Source organism: Sapajus apella, unplaced genomic scaffold, assembly GCF_009761245.1.
Source record: "Sapajus apella isolate SASKATOON/1434 unplaced genomic scaffold, GSC_monkey_1.0 scaffold9, whole genome shotgun sequence".
Lineage (NCBI taxonomy): Eukaryota > Metazoa > Chordata > Mammalia > Primates > Cebidae > Sapajus > Sapajus apella.
In genome coordinates this window covers 7,317,691-7,338,855 of record NW_022436949.1, presented here as the reverse complement: position 1 = coordinate 7,338,855, position 21,165 = coordinate 7,317,691, and the positions used below count along the sequence as shown (strand labels likewise).

Genomic DNA, 21,165 nt, shown 5'->3' with positions numbered 1-21,165 from the left:
TCTTTTTAATTATTTCCAGTTGAAGGTTTATTTATAAATCTTCTCTAGAAAATTCCAGTTTATAAAAAAATGTCTCCACCATTTTTGGATACGTTATTGTTGCATAGTGCTTTTATATAAAATGGGAATAAGTGTGTGTTTTGAAAGTGAAATTAAATCAAGGGATCTCCTAAATTGTTTTAAATTGTACATAGTGGATGACCCATGTTTATGGCTCTGAGAAGAAAAGCTAGAATTAGATACCTAATATTGGCCACCATATTCATGTTTGAAGAACAACTGGCAAATTCTTTTTTTGGATTCTACTTTAATTCTTATAAAATGTGGGCATTTATCTTAAGACCCTTCTTTGTGTTCAAAGCTATGCTGACTATGAAGAGTATGAATAAAATATGTTCTGTTACCTGTTATTTGATTCCTTTGCTCCTGTAGTCTCTTGACAACCAAGTACTTTAGGTGCTGGATGTAATGATGAACAAGTTAGTCACAATGTCTGGCCTCCCAAACCATATCTTCAAGTCAGTCTTCACACTTTATTTAAATGAGCTACTCTGGAGCAGAAATTCAGCCATATCTTTAAGACATTGATAGTTAACTATAAAATACATTCAAAGGGTAGTACCACCTTTGATCACAGCAACCCAGATTAACACTGAACTGGTTCTTCCTTGCACTTAATGGTTTTGATAAGGCATGCTTTTTATTTGTGGTCTCAACTTCTTTCATAACACTGTTTTCTCTTTTTCCTTGTGATGATTTCAGATGTCATTGATTTCAAGCATTTATACATGGTCTATTTTTCATAATTGTGCCATAAAAATTTGAAATTACTTAACATTTATGAAATGCCCACCATCTGAAAGGTACCTAGAATTTATGTTTGTAATTTCAAGAAGCTAATCATATTACAAAAAGTTTTTTATTAACCCAGAATATCTTCTGTGTATCCATTGAAAGGCATCTATTAAATTCTTATTATGCCATAGAAACATAAGGACAAAAGTGACCTTATGGTGGACACAGGTGGTTCTTTTTCACGCCTGATTTTACATTGCTTTTCTGTGGCATTTGATTCTGCAGAACAGTCTTTTTTGGGCGGTGCTCTCTTCATTTGTGGTTTTTGACCCTGTGCTTATCTTTTTCTCTTCTTTTCTTCAATGCATTTATCCTACCCATTTTTTCCGTAGTTATCATGTACCAGTCATTCCTCTGGGTGCTGAGGAAAGAGCAGTAAATAATGCAAGATAGTCACTTACCTCATCAAGCTTATAATCTGTCAAAGAGATAAATGCTAATGTTTCCTTAAACATTTCACACTTTTGCTAATAGCAACATCTTATACCTGTTGAAAAGTATAAGATGCTATGAGTGTAAAATGAGTGGGCAGATAATGCCTTCCCAAGGAAGGGACCTGTTAGCTCAGACTGAAGAGGCTAGTAGGAGATGGTCAGGGAGGGGAATGTTCTAGGCAGAAGGAGTAGCATGTACAAGGGCCCGGAAATTAGCATAAGGTTGGCACACATACATGGAATTAGAAGAAAGTTACCTGCAAGACCAGATGGCAGGAACCAGATTGTGACAAACTGATATAGTCCCTACAAAGACTTTTAGTTTGTTGTTATTATTTTCTGAAGTGCATTGGAACACCATTGAGAAGATTTGAGCAAAGGCATGATGTGGCAGTACCATTTAAGTCCTTTTTTTGAGATCTTATTTTTTACTTACCACTTAAATGCTTAAGTTCCAAAGAACTCTGTCCATAGACCCTTTGTCGTGCTACATATTCTCTCTGTACTGTGAGTGAACTTACCTACTTCCCTGGCTTCAGCTGTGGATTTTCAAGTCTAGATCCATATATCCATTTCCCTCCTGGACATTTCTACCTAGATGATCATAACTGCCTCAAACCAGGGAATTATACTTCCAGCAACTATGTTTTTATGAGGAAAAAAATCTATAGTTGTATTCTTAAATTAGAATAAAAATTGTTGGAATTTTGATTTTTGGTTAAACCATATGAAATTACTGATAATTATTTTTGGTTTAAATGAGTACCTTATTTTTGAGTAAAGTCTTTATTTACGTGTTTTATAGATATGTTCTTAGTTATGTCTCTTACGTTTTTTTTTCTCCAGTTTGGTGCCTTGCCAGCTGATTGTAATATTCCTTTGCCTTCCTCAAAAGAAGGTGGAACTGGCCACTCAGCGATTCCTCCTCCGCCTCCACTGCCCTCTGGTGGATGGGTGCCGCCTCCACCCCCTCCACCCCCACCACCTCCACTTCCAGGAATGCGAATGCCATTTGGTGGTCCTGTGCCTCCACCCCCTCCCCTGGGATTCCTTGGAGGACAAAGTTCTCCTCCTCTACCAACCCTGCCATTTGGGTTGAAACCAAAGAAAGAATTTAAACCTGAAATCAGTATGAGAAGATTGAATTGGTTAAAGGTAAAACAAATTAATAGAGGAAAATACTTTTAGCTAGATTTCAATCTAATTTAAATATATACATAATTTTAATGGGATTTAATTTATACAGACATAATGTATGCATAATTTCTTATGTCATTAATCAAAGTGACAATAAATAAAATATTTTTTTTTTTTTTTTTTTTTTTAAATATTAGGACAAAGCTCTTTGATATTGACCAAGACTTTCTGGTTTATAAGCTTGGTGAGAGTTGATATTGTTTCAGTGGAATGTGATTTGTACTTAAATTGATAATTAAACATTGCAGTGAACTCTATGAAGTATTTTTCAAAAACAGAAATGATAATGTTCTTAGGAATCTTCTGTATTGATCGATGTTGGGAAAGTGTTAACTAGTTGTCAGAAGCTAATATTTAGTCAGATCTTAGGAATTTTGAATCCTGCAGAAAAATGATTTCATGGTAACAGAAACTTGGAAAATGCTGTATCCTGCCCTTCAAGACGTATAGTGCAGATGAGCATTATAAGAGAGTATGAGAAATGTAATTGAGAAGAAGCTAATTAAATCATATTTCAAATCCTTAACTATTGGATCATGGAAGTGTTTTCTTCCTAATAAGACCTTAACATCCTGCAGAACTTTTGTCTCATTGAACGCACTTTGGGGAAAAATCTTACAGATATGACTTTGTAAATATCTGCTGGCAGCTATGGTACTCAGCGTCTATGCATAGTGCTTGGTCTGGGACAGGTGAAACACTCACTTATTTATGAATCAGTCTTCTCTCTGATTGTAGATCAGACCTCATGAAATGACTGAAAACTGTTTCTGGATAAAAGTAAATGAAAATAAGTATGAAAATGTGGATTTGCTTTGTAAACTTGAGAATACGTTTTGTTGCCAACACAAAGGTAAGTTTATCATATTGCTTATTTGTTAATTTAATTTTAGAATTTTAACATTGACACTTCTTATATACCAACCTTTAGAATTTTTATATTGACACTATATACCAACCTTTGGAAAACATTATTTTATGAATCTTGTACATGGTATTTTTATATCACTAATGGATATATAAATAATATAATGAAATAAAGTGCTTAAAAGGTGAATTCTGTTTTAAAAATGCAAATGGTGCATATAAAATTTTAATTATTTAATTTTCTATATAGTATTATTTTTGAAGATATTCCATTGGGGTAAATTAGACTTTTGTAAAGGAGGATATTTTCAGATACAATATTGGCATGAGAATTTCCTTTAGTTTAAAAAATAGAAAAATAAAATGTGTTCTTTCTTCTACTTAGAGTTTTACTAGCCTTTAGTATTACAGTGACTATCACATAATCTAATTAATTGCTATGAGTCACATGGGATAGAAGTATCAAATTTATAGTGTCTTAAAAGTTAGCTTGCAAGAGAGAAGTATTTGAGTAGGTTATATGATCTTTTCATTAAAAGCAATGGTATTCATTTTCCAAAATGTTTTGTGATAATTTTTACCTGTGCGGTGTGATTTTTTAAAAAAAGTGATTTTAAAAAAAGGTATTACTTATGTCTGAAAATTGAACTTATTTCATCTAATCTCATGGGCTTCCTACTTACATTTCAAGACTGGTATCCACACAGAGTTTTTAAGTAGTATATAAAACTTACATTTTAGGTCTGTAGTGCAAAACACTTAGATCAATCGTTACCTTTTAATTTTCAAAAAGAACTTTTTCACTATAGAATTAGGCCGCCTATATGCCTGAGCTCATAGAACAAAGGAAGAGCTGGCAAGGAGAGATTGTACTGGATGGATACAGGTCAGAGACCTTTGTTTAGAGGGTCGAGTTGATTTCTTAAATGTTTATTGTTTGCTAGGCACCGTGCTAGATGCTTTATATATCTGATTTAACTTGGAGCACAGCAGCCAAAGAATGTTGGCAGATATTTTAAAAATTTATCTGTATTCCTTTGAATGACTTTTTGAAAGATTAGAAACTCTTTATAAAAGGTAATTGAAAATTAAAAAATTCTTAATGTAAATTAGAAACTTGTTAAAAGGTAATTGTAAATTAAGATAGTTTTGTAGAATTTGGTAAATCAAAAACCATTAACAGATATTTTTGAGTACCATTTATCCTGACTAAAATATTAAAAATGGTATATTTTTGGTCTTTGAACACAGGAAGAATTTTCTTAGCAAGCTCACCCTAGTAAACTTGTGAATGAGATTTTAATTTTACCTTTTGATTATGGGGGATCGAAATTTTCTTTGAATAAGATTAGCGTACGCTTCTGGCAATCAAAGAAAATATATGGCAGTTAAAATTTGTATTTACATGTAAAACACTTCAGAATTTCAGATTTCATAATCTGAAATTGATTAGTTTTCTTTTGCTTTCCTAGTAGGCACAAATGGTGGTACCTAAAAACTATTTAAGTAATGCTGCCATACAGCTACTCTCTTTTTTTTCTCCGTACTCTGATTACTTTCTTAATTAATGAGGCTCAAAAGGGAAACTTGTTAGCATGTCTTTAATTTAGCTGTAGTGTTAGCCCTAAATGAAATAATTGGACCTTTAAAAAATTCTTAAGTCATCTAACTTTAGCCTTGAGATTCAAGGTTAAAAAAAAACTGATATATTTGCTCAGTCTAATACTAGTTAAAAAGATTAAGGTGAAATGGTGATCATTTTTTGTGTACTCCATATTTCCATCTCTCTCTACCTTTGTACTACTAGCCCTTTGGCCTGGTAGCTCTTCCACTTGTCTTAGAGGCTGGCAGAGGACTATGACATCTTCTGTCTCAACTCAGCTCAAATGCTGCTTTCTTTTTTTCTGTGACAGTAGATGGCATTTCCAGGGGGAACACAAAAGCTGGGGAAGCTCAGGGTTGTGACTCTGAGCAGGGCTAACATTTCTCAGTGGTAAGCAGAGATGAGCTGTGAAGTTGACTATTTTTTTGGGACTTCATTATTAAAGAATAATCCCTAGAATGTATTATTTGAGGAGTCCTAAGAGTGCTTTTTGGTATCACTGGTCATCTGGCAATCAAGGAAAATATATGGCAGTTAAATGTATAATTACATGTAAAACACTTCAGAGTATTTTATAGGAAAGGCTAGTCATTGCTATGTTCAGAGCAACAGGATTTTATATAGACATTTAATAGGCAAGATCAGAAAGGAAGGAAAGAGAAAGATGTCCAGAGAGCTTAGACAAGACTGCTCTAGTAGACAGGTTGCTCCATGTGGCCTCTTTATTTGTGGTCTGGCTGCTGAGGCACTGGGTCCAAATGTTACATTGACCGGTCCCCCTGACTCCAACATCTTTGTTTGAATCAATTTTGTAATTTCTGCAGAATTCAAAATTATTGCCAGGCACGGTGGCTCCTACCTGTAATCTCAGCACTTTGGGAGGCTGAGGTGGGTGGATCACTTGAGGCCAGGAGTTTGAGTTTGTCACCTGGCCAACATGGTGAGATCCCATTTCTACTAAAAACAACAACAACAACGAAATAGCCAGGCGTGGTGGTGCACACCCATAGTCCCAACTACTTGGAGCCTGAGGCAGGAACATCTCTTGAACCTGGGAGGCAGAGGTTGCAGTGACCCAAGATCATGCCACTGTACCCTGGCCTGGGCAACAGAGTAAGACTCTGTCTCAAAAACAAAAAACAAAAAGAAACAAAAAAACCCAAAACCAAAACAAAATTAAATCTGGTCACTTATGTATTGTTCATTCCAAGGTGAAAATCCATTTGTCTCTCCACCCCTTAGCAAACCAGTGCAGAGATAGAGGCATTGGCTGCTGGTTGATTTTCATCATAAAGGGAAGGATGGCAATTACTGAAGAATAGTGAGGTTTTTTATTGCAATAGTAACTGTTTGGACTGAGAACCAAGGCTATTTCTTTGATTACAAAGATGGACATTCCATCCCAGGCATTTAAATGATAGATGCCAATCCTTTGTGCTTCCCAAGCATTCAAAATAGGTAGTAAGAAAAAAGGAACTGAATCCAATCATTTAAAGAGATCCTTGAAGTTTTCTCTCATGTGGCCTTTGTTATAAAATAAGTGTGGCTTTTTTTCTTATAGTACTCACTACTTTAGGTTTTCAGGACTTTTAAAATTTAGACTACTGGGATTTACAGGTCTAACACACTGAGAGTTGGAAAAGGAGCCAATATCTATCGCACATATGTGGTGTATCAATGTCTGAGCTGTGTTGTCTTCATATTATCTTGTTTAATCTTTACTGAACTGTAGCTGAGATCTTTTCTCCTGGTCTGCTGATAGCAAAACATTCTGACTTCTTGAAATACTCTTCTGCCCTACTTACGTTTACATATTACCAAGATATTCTTGATAAGGGCTTGGACATTTCTTCTTAATTCCTGTTACCTTTTATTACATTCCTCTTTTTTTTTTTTTTTTTTTTTTTTTGAAGTGGATCTTACCTATTCTGCTTTTTAAACTAATCTGTGACTATTTACAACAAAGCTTCTGTGGGAAAGTACCTTGTGCCATATCTGCAGAGGAATAGGAAACCTCTCTAATCCTTTTCCTGTGAAAAATGAGTAATTTTTTCCTGATTCACTTATATCATTTTCTTTTATACTTTGTTTTGCTGTTAAGTAGCTCACTTTGGTTTTCTTGATTCTCTCCATTGTAAGTTTTTGAGGTGCATCTTAGCTCTTCATATTTTAAATTCTTCTGGAAATATATATAGGTACTTTTCCAGATTATCTTTTTTCTTTTCCTCATATCTCCTCTTTCCTATCTTCCACTTTTTCTTATTGGCTACACACTGTTTAATTCAACAAATATTTATTGAGTGCATATTGCTTGTTGGGCTTTGTACTCAACATTGGGGATACCTGCATGAATAAGGCAGACGTGCTTCCTGTACTTATGTTGATTTTATATTCCTAGTGAAACTCAGTCAAGTTCGTAGCTGAAGCATAATAACGAGGAGTGGAACAACAAATGCTGATTGTGATTTTAGAAAAGACTGACATATTTTACTAAATCCAGCTTCTGTTAAGACTTAACAAGGTTATAAAAGAACATTGTTTATATATCTCTCTGATATTTAATCATAATATTCGTATATTGAACATTTGCTATCATCAAAATAATGCTAATGACCTGTGTATTTTTTTTAAGCAGATTGGAAGCATCTGTTGGTTAATTTTTACAGGCTGTTGGAAAATGGATTAGAATATACTCACAGGTTATTGCTGTTGGATTTGTCAAGTAAAATTAATATTAATTACTTTCATTATTCACAAACTGTTAACTTAATAGGGATTAAAGGGCTTTCTGAAAGTATATGAATAGTCTAATTCACTTAGGCTAATATATTATGAAAATGTGGTTCCACAATTGTTAGCTTTCTGAAGTAATCATATTTTATAACAGGTATGTCATATTTGCCAGATAGGGCCAATAAATTGGTTTATAAATTATTTCTCAACTGAATAGTTATGACATATGGAAACAGTTAATGAATTATCCACTTAAAAACAAATCAAGCTTAGATTTCTGACATCATAGTTCAGTGGACAAAGAATTGAGGTAGTAAGTGATAAACATGGATTATCCCAGCAACTTGGCTGTGTTTAAGATGTTGTATTGTATCTGAAACATAATTTATTCCTCTGTACAAACAAATGTGTATAAAAAATTTTAAACTACCTCACAAGGCTACATTAAGGTGAACACATAGAAATCTGTTTTTTTGGGCTGCATGCTAATAAAGAGATAATGCCAAAATAAATGCAATATGTTTTATATGTAGTAAAGTTTTCTGAAAAAAACAGAATATTTCACAAATACTAATTTGGAAAGATTGGGGAGAAAGTAGAGAATGAAATATTTCTCTAGGGACCTATCATTTGCTTCTTGTCTGTGACTGAATCTCAAAAGTACTAAAGACATAAGGAAATTATGAAATGGGTCAGGAAAATCTTATCTTCTCATTAAAGGATCTCATTGTTACCAGTTATAGTATATTCTCTGTTGGGGTGCTGAACAAATAGAGATGTATTCTGAAAGCTTTAGAGAAAGAAAGAGGCTAAAGAAAGTGAATTTATTTAGTTCAGAGCCACAGAAGACTTGCAAATCCACCAAATGCTTTGGTTAAATGCGTAGTTTCAGCTTATCTTTGGTATAGTGTGGTAGAAATTTATGCATGGTAACATCTGTACAGTATACAAGAAACATGACCATTTTGAATCCCTATAAATAGACACATTTCTTGTATACTGTACAGATGTTATAAACAGAAAGAGGAAACTAGGGTGCATGTGTATTGGGCGTGTATGTACATACACATTGCTTTTTCTTTTTTTTCTCTTCTACTTTCCTACTTGTACTAGAGAAAGGAATGATATTAAGGCAATGGATTACACTGGAGTCACTTAACTAATGATATATTGGAGGATACTGTTTCTTTTCCATATTATAAGTTGACCTTGATATTTTAATCTTGGTAATAAGTTCTCAGTGGTGTATCTGTAGCTATCATTCCTTAACAAAATTATAAAGTTGTTACATTTCATTGTTATTATCTCACACCTTTTGTCTTAGAATTTGTCTTCCATTTTCTCTGTCTTCTGCCTTGCCCTCCATTTCACCAGGGCAATTCTAGTTGCCCTCTGATTGCTTAAAGTGTGCTTCCCTGTTTTAGGCAGTTCTTAGTCTTGTCTGCATCATGTTGTATCATTCAGGACTCCCACTCAGATTAGTGCTTGTTATTCACCTGGAAATTTAAATGAGGCTTATCCTTCTGAATGCACTATTGTAATCTTAAAGCATTAATAATATTTTGAGGCTGGGCCCAATGGCTCATTCCTCTAATTTCAGTGCTTTGGGAGGCTAAGACAGGAGGATTGCTTGAGGCCAGGAGTTCATGACCAGCCTGGCCAATGTATTGAGACCTGTCACTATAAAAGTAGAGATTGGGTGATAGAGTGAGACCCTGTCTCTATTTAAAAAGAAAAATTTGTAAATCTGGCTATTCACTTACCTGTTTCCCCCTCCCTACATATACTGTTTGCCTGGCTAGAAGAGATGGAATCACCTGGAGTTAGAATGATAACCTGATACTATCCTTGGAGTACGGGAAGAGAATAGGGTCAGGTTAGAGAGTCACAAGTAGATACAGAGGACTTCTTGCTGGATTAAATACTGTATAGCAATTTGATACTAAATAAATTGTATAGCAAATAAATAGTATAATATAGTATATAGTATAGTAAATTCTATATAGCAATTTGATGTTAAATAGTATAGTAAATTCTTTAAAAACTGTATGAAAATAACTTTATATTGTATAATCTTGAATTTCACAATTTAGATTTTTAGGTGATTATGCATTCATGTGTTTAGGTAAGCTGTTCTTGTCCCTCAAGGTTAAATCATTTGGGCACATGATCTTATAACATATTCTGTGCATCTAACGGGGCTCTCACATGTTCATTGGCATCTCAGTAGGAAAACCAGGTTAGAGACCTTTTGTTACCACAGCTTTCACTTGTCTAACTGCATTTCTGTATCTTAAAAGAATGGATGTTTCCAAGTCAGACACTTTATCCCAGGATTCTTAACTTGTGGTCTACAAATAGAATTCTGGGGTCTGAACTTGGATAAGAAAAAAAAAATTCCGTACTTTAACCTCTAATTGAAATTTAGCTTTTTCTTCAATTTTAGGCAACAAACACAGCAGTACCTATTAAATTTCCACAAGTACGTTCATCTATACTTTCATAATACATTAGAATTCTTCTAGTTAAGTTGACATATCATTTAAAATGATTGGTATATCAAAATTAGGGTAGTTATTAGACCTGCAACTAAGTCTTGTTATTTAATCCATTAATAAAGAAGCAGATTTTGTTGGTTGGTTCCACCTGGAAGCAGACATGGAGATGCTGGAGTGTATGTGTGTTTTTTTTAGGGTCAGGATGCAAGACTGGGCAGGAAATGCCTGACTGTTGTGCAAACCTGACAAATTCCCAACCAGTCTAGCCAGGACGGAGCTCTGGAACAAATGATGCCTGTGAGAGGAGTCCCTCTTTGGGCCAACTGGCAGTCCTTACTACTTGTGCCAGGCTGCGCCATTGGCTGGGGACTGCTCAGGAGGCGTGTGTCCTGGACTCAAAAGCTAAGGATGATTTTAAAGGTGCTAACAGTTACTTGAAGCCTGCCAGCTAAATGCAGTCCTTGTGACTGAATGGAAAGTTCTTCCTAAATGAAGATCTGAACAGCACACCTGCATTGCTGCCTCACATGTATATTACTATTTCATAAACCAGTGTTTAATGCATTTTGATAGCTGCATTCAAGTATAATTTGCTTCTTTTGAAATCTTATGTATTTTTGTTTATGTATTTAAAAATACTATTTTGTGGAACAGTCTACTTCTTTGACTATCAATGGGGTCTTTGGCAAAAAAGGTTAAGAATTACTTTAGCCTCTCTAATTTGTGCAGTGGTGAAAGTGAGGTAACATTAGGGACCTGTCTTCCATTTTCCCTGTCTTCTGCCTTACTCTCCATTTCACCAGGGCAATTCTAGTTGCCCTCTGATTGCTTAAAGTGTGCTTCCCTGTTTTACGCAGTTCTTTGCCTTACCTGTATCATTTAGGACTCCCACTCAAATTAGGGCCTGAGCCTGGGCGTAACTGCTGCCTATTTAATTTATGTTGCTTTTTTTGTTTTGTTTTTATTTTATTTTTTAATTCAAGGAACCAATACATGTAATGAAATATTTCATCCAACTTTAAGGCAGTTTCAACATCAGACTGTCCATTTTTGAATCTCACTTTAGCAGACTACTAATAGTGCATTAATTAATAAAAGCATACTTAGATCAAATCTGGACAAAATATGAAACTCCTTAATTAGATAATAAAACAAGATATTATTAATGCCTTTTTTTTTTGTTACTAGTTCAATGTTTATGTTACTTTATTTGCTGCACAGAACAATTTTGTGAAAGAACCAAAGCAAACGTTGTATACATTTATATATAAGAAAGTTATATTCTTCGGTGAATTTCAGCTAAAAGAAGCAGCCACTCTGAATGGAATACAGATCCGAGTCTACAGCCATTGCTCTTTGTGCTATGCCATTCTGCTTCTCTGATTAAAAGAAATCCTATTATGTTTTATTTAAAGTGCTCTGCTTTGATTTAAAATAATTTTCCTCTCATCTCCTGCCACCTTACCACTGCCCCACAGCAGTTCACCCTCATTCCACAATTTATATTAAAGGCTTTAAAAACTTGCTGTTTTTTATTAAGACCATCTTTCATCATTTGGTACCTCTATTCACTTCTGTAAGTATTTGAGCTGTAAATACTAACATCATGCTGTGGAATATACATGCCAAGTGGGGGACTTTGTGGAGTCCACCCTACAAGTGTGTGACCCTGGCTTTTACAGCTGTAGTTTCTTTCCTCTATAAAATGGGGGACATAATACCCATCTCATGAGGTTATTGTGAGGATTATATAATGCATATTGTAAAGCATCTTTTGCAGTGCTCAGCTCATTGTAGTTGCTCAGGAAATGTTAGCTGAACTTAAATGATGAGAATACAGAACTCATTTCAACTTAAAAAGTTTTGTATATCATCTCTGAATCTTCTACAATTTAACAAGTTAAATGGCCTATGTTCATTGTAGCCTTGCTTTCAAGTGAAACTTTTTAAATCATGAAACTACTGTTAACTGACCTATGTTAATAGCCGCTTATAGAGACTACTGTAACACTCGTTCATACCATTAACTTTGGAAAATAATAATAGATTATTCTGTATATCTAGTTTCATTTTTATGTATATATTAAATGTCAAGTGCTTCATTAAATTTTTTGAGATAGGGATTTGTTGAATCAGGAATAAATGTAAAGCTCTTTTTTATTTCCTGATTTTTTTTTTCCATGATTTTTTCCTTTCAGTTGATGACTCATTCATGGAACTGAGGCCTAACAATATTTGTAATTTTATGAGATTCAAAAGCTGAAATTCTAAACTTTGCTTTTCTTGTTGTGATTCAGTTTTAGAGCATTGAACTGATGACTTTGAGGTGATCTTGAAAAGTTCATTCAGTCCCTTATAAAACATTACTTGTTTTTGTTAATAATTCATTATAACTTTTGATAGTTATTTACAGTTTCAGAGATTAGTAAGGAGAGTAGAGATGGCTTAATATAATTATGGAACTGAATTGAATTAAGGCATAGAGAACCTTTATTTGATAGGCAAATAAGAGTGCCAGATAAAGCATATGGCTAAATTCTCCTCAGGGTTTGCAGGAGGCATGATGACTTTTAATGTTTTTAGTTTTATAGATTGCTAGCACAAGGTTCGGAAGAATGATAATTTTTCAGGAATAGATTACTCCTTTTTTCCCTCCTCCATTTGTGTGGTGCAAGCGAATAGGATTAGTTGGATGAACCATATGACATTATGCCATTTTGACAATGGAAACCTCACATGGTTCAACTAAATACTGGTTTCCTAAACTGGTAACAAATTAACTAAAACATACATAAAAAAAAGTCTTTAGTTTTTAGCTTAAATGTAAGTATTTATATTTTCCTACTAGCTTGACAGGTAATAGATGAGGAAGCCAGAATTCTCGAAGTGAAAATTATTCAACTCAGAATATGACTTACAGCCCCCACATCTGTGATTGGAAGAAAACCTTAGAATTTTACATGCTGTGTTGGTGTATATAAATCACTCTTTGCTTGTGAATCAGTGAGGAAATTTGCCTGCAGGGAATGATTAAAGCAAGAAGTCTGGTGGTTGGTGGTCCTAGAGTTGGTTAATTCAGCATCCCAGTGATGATAGAACTCTAGGTTAACGTCTCATCTGTTTTTCTCAGCTTTCCCTTTAGTTTCAGCTTAGCTTAGCTAGCAGAGACAGGAAGAATCATTATGTTCACAAATGGGCTTTGTATTAGTTTTCTAGTGCTGCTATAACAAATTACTACAGATTTAGCATCTTTAAAAGTACAAATTTATTATCTTTCAATTCTACAGAAGTCCAGTGTGGGTCTCACTAGTCTGAAGTCAACAGGACTGTGTTCTTTTCTGGATGCTCTGGAGGAGAATGTTTCCTTGCCTTTTCCAGTCTCTAGAGGCCACCCACATTCGTCAGCTTGTGGCCTCCTGTATCTTCGAAGCTAGCAACAGCAGAGCAGGTCATCTTGTTACATCTCTCTTGCCTGGCTTCCATGATTCCATCTCTTTCTTTAACTCTGACCTAACCTACAGAAGGTTCTTTTAAAGACACTCATGTGATTAAACTGGGCCCACCTGGATTATCCTGGCTGCTCTTCCCTATCTCAGAATCCTTAACCTTGATTACATGTATAAAGTTTCATTTTCCTTGTGAGGTAAAATATTCACTGGATCCAGAAATTAGGACATGGATATCTTTGGCAGAAAAAGCTGTGGGACAACTTTATGCCATAAAATTGCAGTGTTTCACAGGATACTTGGCTCTGTTAAATGAACATAACTTTATTGATGTTATGCCACTTTTTTTTAGCTTGCATTCCTTTTGTAGGAATGCTGTTTTAGGAGTCCTGGGGCATTGTGACTCAACTTTTAAAATCATTTCTTTTATTCACAAAATGTTTATTAAGACTGGGTGTGGTGGCTGACACCTGTAATCCCAGCGTTTTGGGAGATTGAGGTGGGTGGATCACCTGAGGTCAGGAATTCAAAACCAGCCTGGCCAACATGTTGAAACCCTGTCTCTACTAACGATACAAAAATTAGCCATGTATGGTGGCGTGTGCCTGTAATCCCAGCCATTCAGGAGGCTGAGGCAGGATAATCGCTTAAACCAGGGAGGCAGAGGTTGCAGTGAGCTAAGATCGTGCCGTTACTCTCTAGGCTGTGCAACAGGAGTGAAATTTCGTCTTTAAAAAAAAAAGGTTTATTGAAGTTTAGATCTATATCAATTACATTAACATATGTTTTTGTTACCGCAGCCAAAAATGCCTTTCTAGATTTTTAGGAAAAATTCTTATATTGTGTTTTCTTAAGTACCAGGAAAGATAAATTATATTTATTTAATGTGCATCAAGCATCATAGTCTATGATATATTTTGCAGTTTGTAATATGTATTACTAATTTCAGTTTTTTCTGGGACATTATTAAATTATATATATTTTTATTTCATATATTTTTTAAACCTAGAAATACTTTCTATAAACCTAGATCAAAGAGTCATTGGCATTTAAAAACATTTTTTGTGACTCTCACTACTATTTCATTAAGATTGAAAGAGAAAGTAGTTCTAATCTAGAAAAAAATTTATACATTATTAACTTTTAAAAGATAACAATGTCTACATTGCCTGTTGATAAACTAAATTTTCTTATCTTAAACTTTAATTATATTTTAAAACACAGATTGTTACTCTAATTTTATGATGTTTCACAATATATTTTTAAATTTCACAACATATTTTTACCTGAATAATATTTCTGTTTATGTTATAGAGACTCTGGGAATACAGATCTTTTCCTAGTTCAAATATTACTCAGACCTCTTAATGGATATGAATATATATAATTTTATCACAACGTGGAAAATATATGTTATTGTAATTACATATTTTAATGGATAATTAAAAATACCACATAAAAGTTTATTTTAATTGGAAAAATTTCATCACTGAGGAAAATCACAATTATCAAAAGATCTATTGCAGCCACATTTCACACAAAATAAGCAATTTATTTTAATTTAATTGTTGGCTCTTAGTGATTTTCCAGCCTACTCTTCTATCATCATATTGCCTTAGACTCATTCTTCCTGAAGCAGGGCTCTTCTTTCCCGTTTAATCTTCTTTTTCATTTGAGAACCAATTATTTTTCAGGGTTTCACAGGTCACAGTGGGACAGTTTGGTTCTCTGCTCCCCTAGCATAAGATTCAACCCAGGAGAGCTAAAATAGCCAATGGGATAATTATGTTTGTTTTTAAACGAAGGGCGTTAGTTTTTAGAGCTTTTATGTTTTTCTATTTTAAAATTAGGCTTTTTTCTGAATATTTTGTTTTCCCATGTTTTGTTTTACTTCATTTTGAATCTTCTCTATCCGTATATACATAAATGACATTTAAAAATTGACCAATTATTTGTATCTTCATTAACTGCTTCAGCAGATTCAGCATTTTTTTAGTACTAACAGCAAGGAAAACTGCAATTTGTGTCAGCTTCAGCATGGTAATTGTAGTTATCTGTTCTCACACTGCTAATAAAGACATACCTGAGACTGGATAATTTATAAAGAAAGAGAAGCTTAATGGACTCACAGTTCCACATGGCTGGGGAGTCCTCACAATCATGGCAGAAGAGAAAGAGGACCAAAAGCATGTCTTACATGGTGGCAGGCAAGAAATCGTGTGCCCTTTATAAAACCATCAGATCTCATAAGACATATTCACTATTATGAGAACAACATGGGAAAAACCTGCACTCATGATTCAGTTACCTCCCACTGGGTTCCTGCCACAACATGTGAAGATTATGGGAGTTAGAATTCAAGATAAGATTTGGGTGGGGACACAGCCAAACCATATCGTTCCACCCCTGGTCCCTCCCAAATATTATGTCCTCACATTTCAAAACCAATCATGCCTTCCCAACAGTCTCTTAGGGTCTTAACTCATTTCAGCATTAATTCGAAAGTCCACAGTCCAAAATCACATCTGAAACAAGGCAAGTCCCTTCTGCCTATGACCCTGTAAAATCAAAAGCAAGTTAGTTACTTCCTAGATACAATGGGGGTACAGGCATTGGGCTAATATGCCCATTCCAAATGGGAGAAATTCTCAAAGGGCCTACAGGCCCCATGCAAGTCTGAAATCCAGGGGGGCAATTAAATCTTAAAGCTCCAAAATGATCTCCTTTTACTCCATGTCTCACATCCAGGTCACACTAATGCAAGAGGTATGTTCCCATGGACTTGAGCAGCTCTGCCCATGTGGTTTTCCAGGGTACATCCCTACTCCTGGCTGGTTTTATGGGCTGGTGTTGAGTGTCTGCAGGTTTTCCAGGTGCATGGACCAAGCTGTCAGTGAATCTGCCATTCTGGGTTTAGGACGGTGGCTCCCTTCTCACAGCTCCATCAGGCAGTGCCCCAGTGGGGACTTTGTGTGAGGGCTCCCACTCCACATTTCCCTTCTATACGGGCCTAGCAGAGGTTCTCCCTGAGGGTTCCTCCCCTGCAGCATTCCTCTGCCTGAGCATCCCAGCATTTTCATACATCCTCTGAAATCTATGCGGAGGTTCCCAAACGTCAGTTCTTGGCTTCTTTGTACCCTAGACCCAGCACCATGTGTAAACCACCAAGGCTTGGGGCTTGCACCCTCTGATGCAATAGCCTGAGCTGTACCTTTGCCCCTTTTAGCTATAGCTGGGACACAGGACACTACGTCTTGAGACTGCACAAAGCAGCAAGGCCCTAGGCCCAGCCCATGAAATCATTTTTACCTCCTAGGCTTTCAGGCCTATGATGGGAGGGGCTGCCATGAATACCTCTGACATGCCTTGGGGACATTTCCCCCATTGTCTTGGTGATTAACATTTGGCTTCTTGCTACTTTTGCAAGTTTCTGCAGCTGGCTTGATTTTCTTCTCAGAAAATGGGTATTTCTTTTCTGTTGCATTGTCAGGTTGCAGATTTTTCAAGCTTTTATGCTCTGCTTCCCCTTTAAACATAAGTTCCAATTCAAAACTACATCTTTATAAATGAATAAAACGGAATGCTTTCAACAGCACCCAAGTTCCCTTTGAATGCTTTGCTGCTTGGAAATTTCTTCCACCAGATACTCTAAATAATATCTCTCATGTTCAAAGTTCCACAGATCTCTAGGGCAGGGGCAAAATGCTGCCAATTTCTTTGATAAAACATAGCAAGAGTCATCTATACTCCAGGTCCCAACAAGTTCCTTATTTCCATGTGAGACCACCTCAGCCTGGAGTTTATTGTCCATATTATTATCAGCATTTTGGTCAAAACCATTCCCCAAGTCTCTAGGAAGTTCTAAACTTTCCCACATCTTCCTGTCTTTTCAGCCCTCCAAGTCTTTAGAAAGTTTCAAACTTTCCCACATTTTTCTGTCTTAGTCTGAGCCCTCCAAAATGTTCCAACCTGTGCCTGTTACCCAGTTCCAAAGTCACTTCCACATTTTCGATTATCTTTACAGCAGCGGCCCACTCTCTGCAGTGCCAATTTACTGTATTATTCTCTTTTCATGCTGCTGATAAAGATATACCTGAGATTGGATAATTTATAAAGAAAAAGGCTGAATTAACTTACAGTTCCACATGGCTGGGGAGGCCTTACAGTCATGTAGAAATGTGGAGGAAGAGCAAAGGCACATCTTACATGGTGGCAAACAGAAGAGCATGTACAAGGGAACTGCCCTTTATAAAACTATGAGCTTTCATGACACTTATTCACTAGCATGACAACAGCATGGGAGAAACCCACCCCCGTGATTCAGTTACCCACCATTGGCTTCCTCCTACAACCTGGGAATTATGGGAGCTGCAATTCAAGATGAAATTTTGATGGGGACACAGCCAAAACATATCAGTAATAATAGTTTCGTAATAGATTTTTCCATATACAAAAATACATATGTACACATAAAAATACAAATATATATAAAAGTATGTGTGTGTGTATATATGAAAGTATTATTCCATAATCCAGAAATATGATGTTGAATAATCATTAGATTGTTTCATTTGTTATTACCTTGATATGGTTTTTCTCTGTGTCTCCATCCAAATCTCATGTTGAATTGTAATTCCTAGTGTTGGAGATAGGGCCTAGTGGGAGGTGATTGGATCATGCAGATGGTTTCTAACGGTTTAGCACCATCCCCTTAGTGCTGCCTCGTGATTGAGTTCTCATGAGATCTGGTTATTTAAAAGTGTGTAGCACTTTCCTCTTCACTCCCTCTTCTTCCTGCTTCAGTCATATAGGACGTATTGGCTTTCCCTTTGCCCTTCCTCTATGATTGTAAGTTTCCTGAGGTCTCCCCAGTTTAGCCCTTTGTACAGCCTATGGAACTTTGAGTCAAGTAAACTTCTTTTCTTTATAAATTACCCAGTCTCAGGTAATTCTTTGTAGTGGTGTGAGAATGGACTAAAACACACCTCTGTTATTTAATAAGATAGCTGAATGCAGAGAAGTCAATTAACCACCTGACATGATCATCCTCTGTCTACTTTTGTAGCTCTGAGGTATCTGTTATTAAGACAATTGTTTTGTGAATGTGTTCTTGATGAATAAGCATGTTCTACAACCATGATAGCCCAAGTTTTACCATTATTTATGATTATATTAGGTTTATAAGGCCAGAGCAGCTGCTGGAAACAAAAGGGAATGAGTAAAGAAAGTGACTTAAGTTAAAGGAAAAATGAGGGCTTTGCATAACCCTAGGGATGGTGCCCAGTACTCACATTTGTAATTTAGGCTTTTGCCTTATTTTAGTGTAAGTGACTGAGTCTCAGAAGTTAAAACTCTAGCCCTCAAGGTTACATCATTAGAAAGAAGTTAAAAATCAAGAACTTAATTCTTGACTTCATAACGTTTGTTCTTTCCTCTCTATCCTGTTTAGACACTAGAGAACAGGAGGGAGGAAAAGGCATGAGAGCATATTGGGTGCATCTTGAAGGACCTTAAGCATTGATATGTAATTGACCTTGATGTCAGGAACCCTGGCGACTTGTACAGCACAGTTACATCTCCTATTTTGCCTTCTTTTGTTTCTTTACACTTAGAAGCAGTGATAGCCTTTCATTTATTACATACTTTCTTCAAACCTTTTTTTAAAAAATAGCTTCCAAATTGCTCTTTCTTTTCATATTCTCTTTTTAAGACAATAATGCAAACTATCTTCAGATTTGTGGTACCAGTGAATATCACATTTATCATATCCTTTGTGTGCACACATACTAAAGGATTAAAAAGAAAAGACATTTCTCATTCTGGCGTTTGTAGCCTTCTGCAGTCAGGCCTAACTTGTGTATCTAGCTATTTGCTCCTTGTTATTTTTCCTCTCTTCACATCCTATACTTCAGTAACATTGGTCTACTTTTTCACTAAATTTGGCTGTGTATTTCTTTGCCCCTTCCTTGTGTCCTCATTACTTATTTTTGAAGGTTTTAATTTTTAATCCTTACCCATTCTTTATCTCCTACTAAAATTCCTATTGGGAACTGTTACTGACTGACTTAGAGTACGTCTTTCACCAGACATTGGAGAGCCCACCTGGATTCTGCCCCTGTCCTCCACATTCCATGTAGTCCTCTTTCTACCTTCAAATAGTTGAGCCCTTTTTTTTTCTCAGTACCTAGAAAATGCTGAAGCCTTGGGAAAATTTTATTCTTCCGCTTCTTGGCTCGCCAACTTCATTTCCTATTACCTTTCTTTCAGCTCTTTCACTTCAGCCATACTGGACAACCTTCATGATGTACCCCAGACATGCCAAGTATACTCCTGCCATGGGATTTTCTCTGCCAGGAAACTTCATGCTCCAGATATGTGCTCCATGAGCCCCTTACTACCTTAAAGTCTTGACTCAAATGTCACTTTCTCAATGAGGCTCCTTCGTTCAGTTCAACTCCCAAATTAATCTGGCCAGGTTTTTCTTTGTCCCTACCCCATCCCCATTCTTGCTACTTTGTTGTTTTCATATCATTTATCTCCTTCTAACATATTTTTAGTTACTTATTTATTAGGTATGTTATCTTATTCTCTACCTACTCCCACTGGAATTTAAGCTCCATTACAAAAGAGTTCTTTGTTTCATTTACTGGTGTATTGCAGGTACCTAGAAGAATGAATGCTTGGCACATATGGGTACTGAATGTTTGCAGAATAAATGAATGCTTTTCCATTTCTTTAAAGCAGAAATGCAATAATTTCAGCCTCCTCAAGCAAACTCTTTTTTTCTAAGCAAATGGGAATTTTGGAAGGAGAGTAGAAATATTTAAGTGATCTAGATTCCAATTAACTCTGCCACTGATGTCTTTAGCTCTGAGTGAATAGCAGACTCTTTTGTAAATTAGGTTAAAAAAATTCAGAGAATAATGAAGGTGGTTGAGAGTGGAATAGGTTCAGGACCTAGATGCTAAAATGATTCACTTTTTTCCCCTGCTGTTTTAGCAGCAAAAAGTAAGAAGGAGGAAAGTAAAAATTATACGTAAATTCTGTATTATTGTTGAATGGACCCTAATTGGTGTCTGCACATCAGGAGCAACTAATAGCAAACATACTGTAACACATTTTGTAGGTATTTTTCCTGAAAATTGCTCTTGTTTGGTGTTGATTTTTTTTTAATTGTGGTAAAATTTATGTCACATAAAATTAACCATGAATAATTATGGCCTTTAGTACAGTCACAGTGTTGTTCAGTCATGGCCTCTATCTAGTTCTAAAACATTTTCATTATTCCAAAGTAAAACCTTGGACCCCTTAAGCAGCCTCTCCCCATTATCCACTTCCCCTGGCAATCATCAATCTGTTTCCTGCCTATGAATTTATGTGTTTTGAATGTTTTATATAAATGGAATCACACAATATGTGACTTACTGTATCTGGCTTTCACTTTACATAATATTTTTGAGGTTACATTGTAGCATGTGTCAGTACTATATTTCTTTTAATGGTTAAATAATATTCCTTTGTATTTTTATACC

The 21,165-nt window shown here is 35.6% G+C and overlaps 1 protein-coding gene across 2 annotated transcripts in view; it reads left to right on the top strand.

Moving 5' to 3' along the window:
• The window catches only part of DIAPH3 (diaphanous related formin 3), a 493,236-nt gene that overhangs the window by 187,814 nt on the left and 284,257 nt on the right, over nucleotides 1-21,165 (top strand). For both annotated transcript variants that reach the window (XM_032277324.1, XM_032277325.1), the window contains 2 exons: nucleotides 2,136-2,444; nucleotides 3,225-3,339. In XM_032277324.1, the coding sequence (XP_032133215.1) occupies nucleotides 2,136-2,444; nucleotides 3,225-3,339 (424 nt within the window). The remainder of the gene's footprint in view (nucleotides 1-2,135; nucleotides 2,445-3,224; nucleotides 3,340-21,165) is intronic.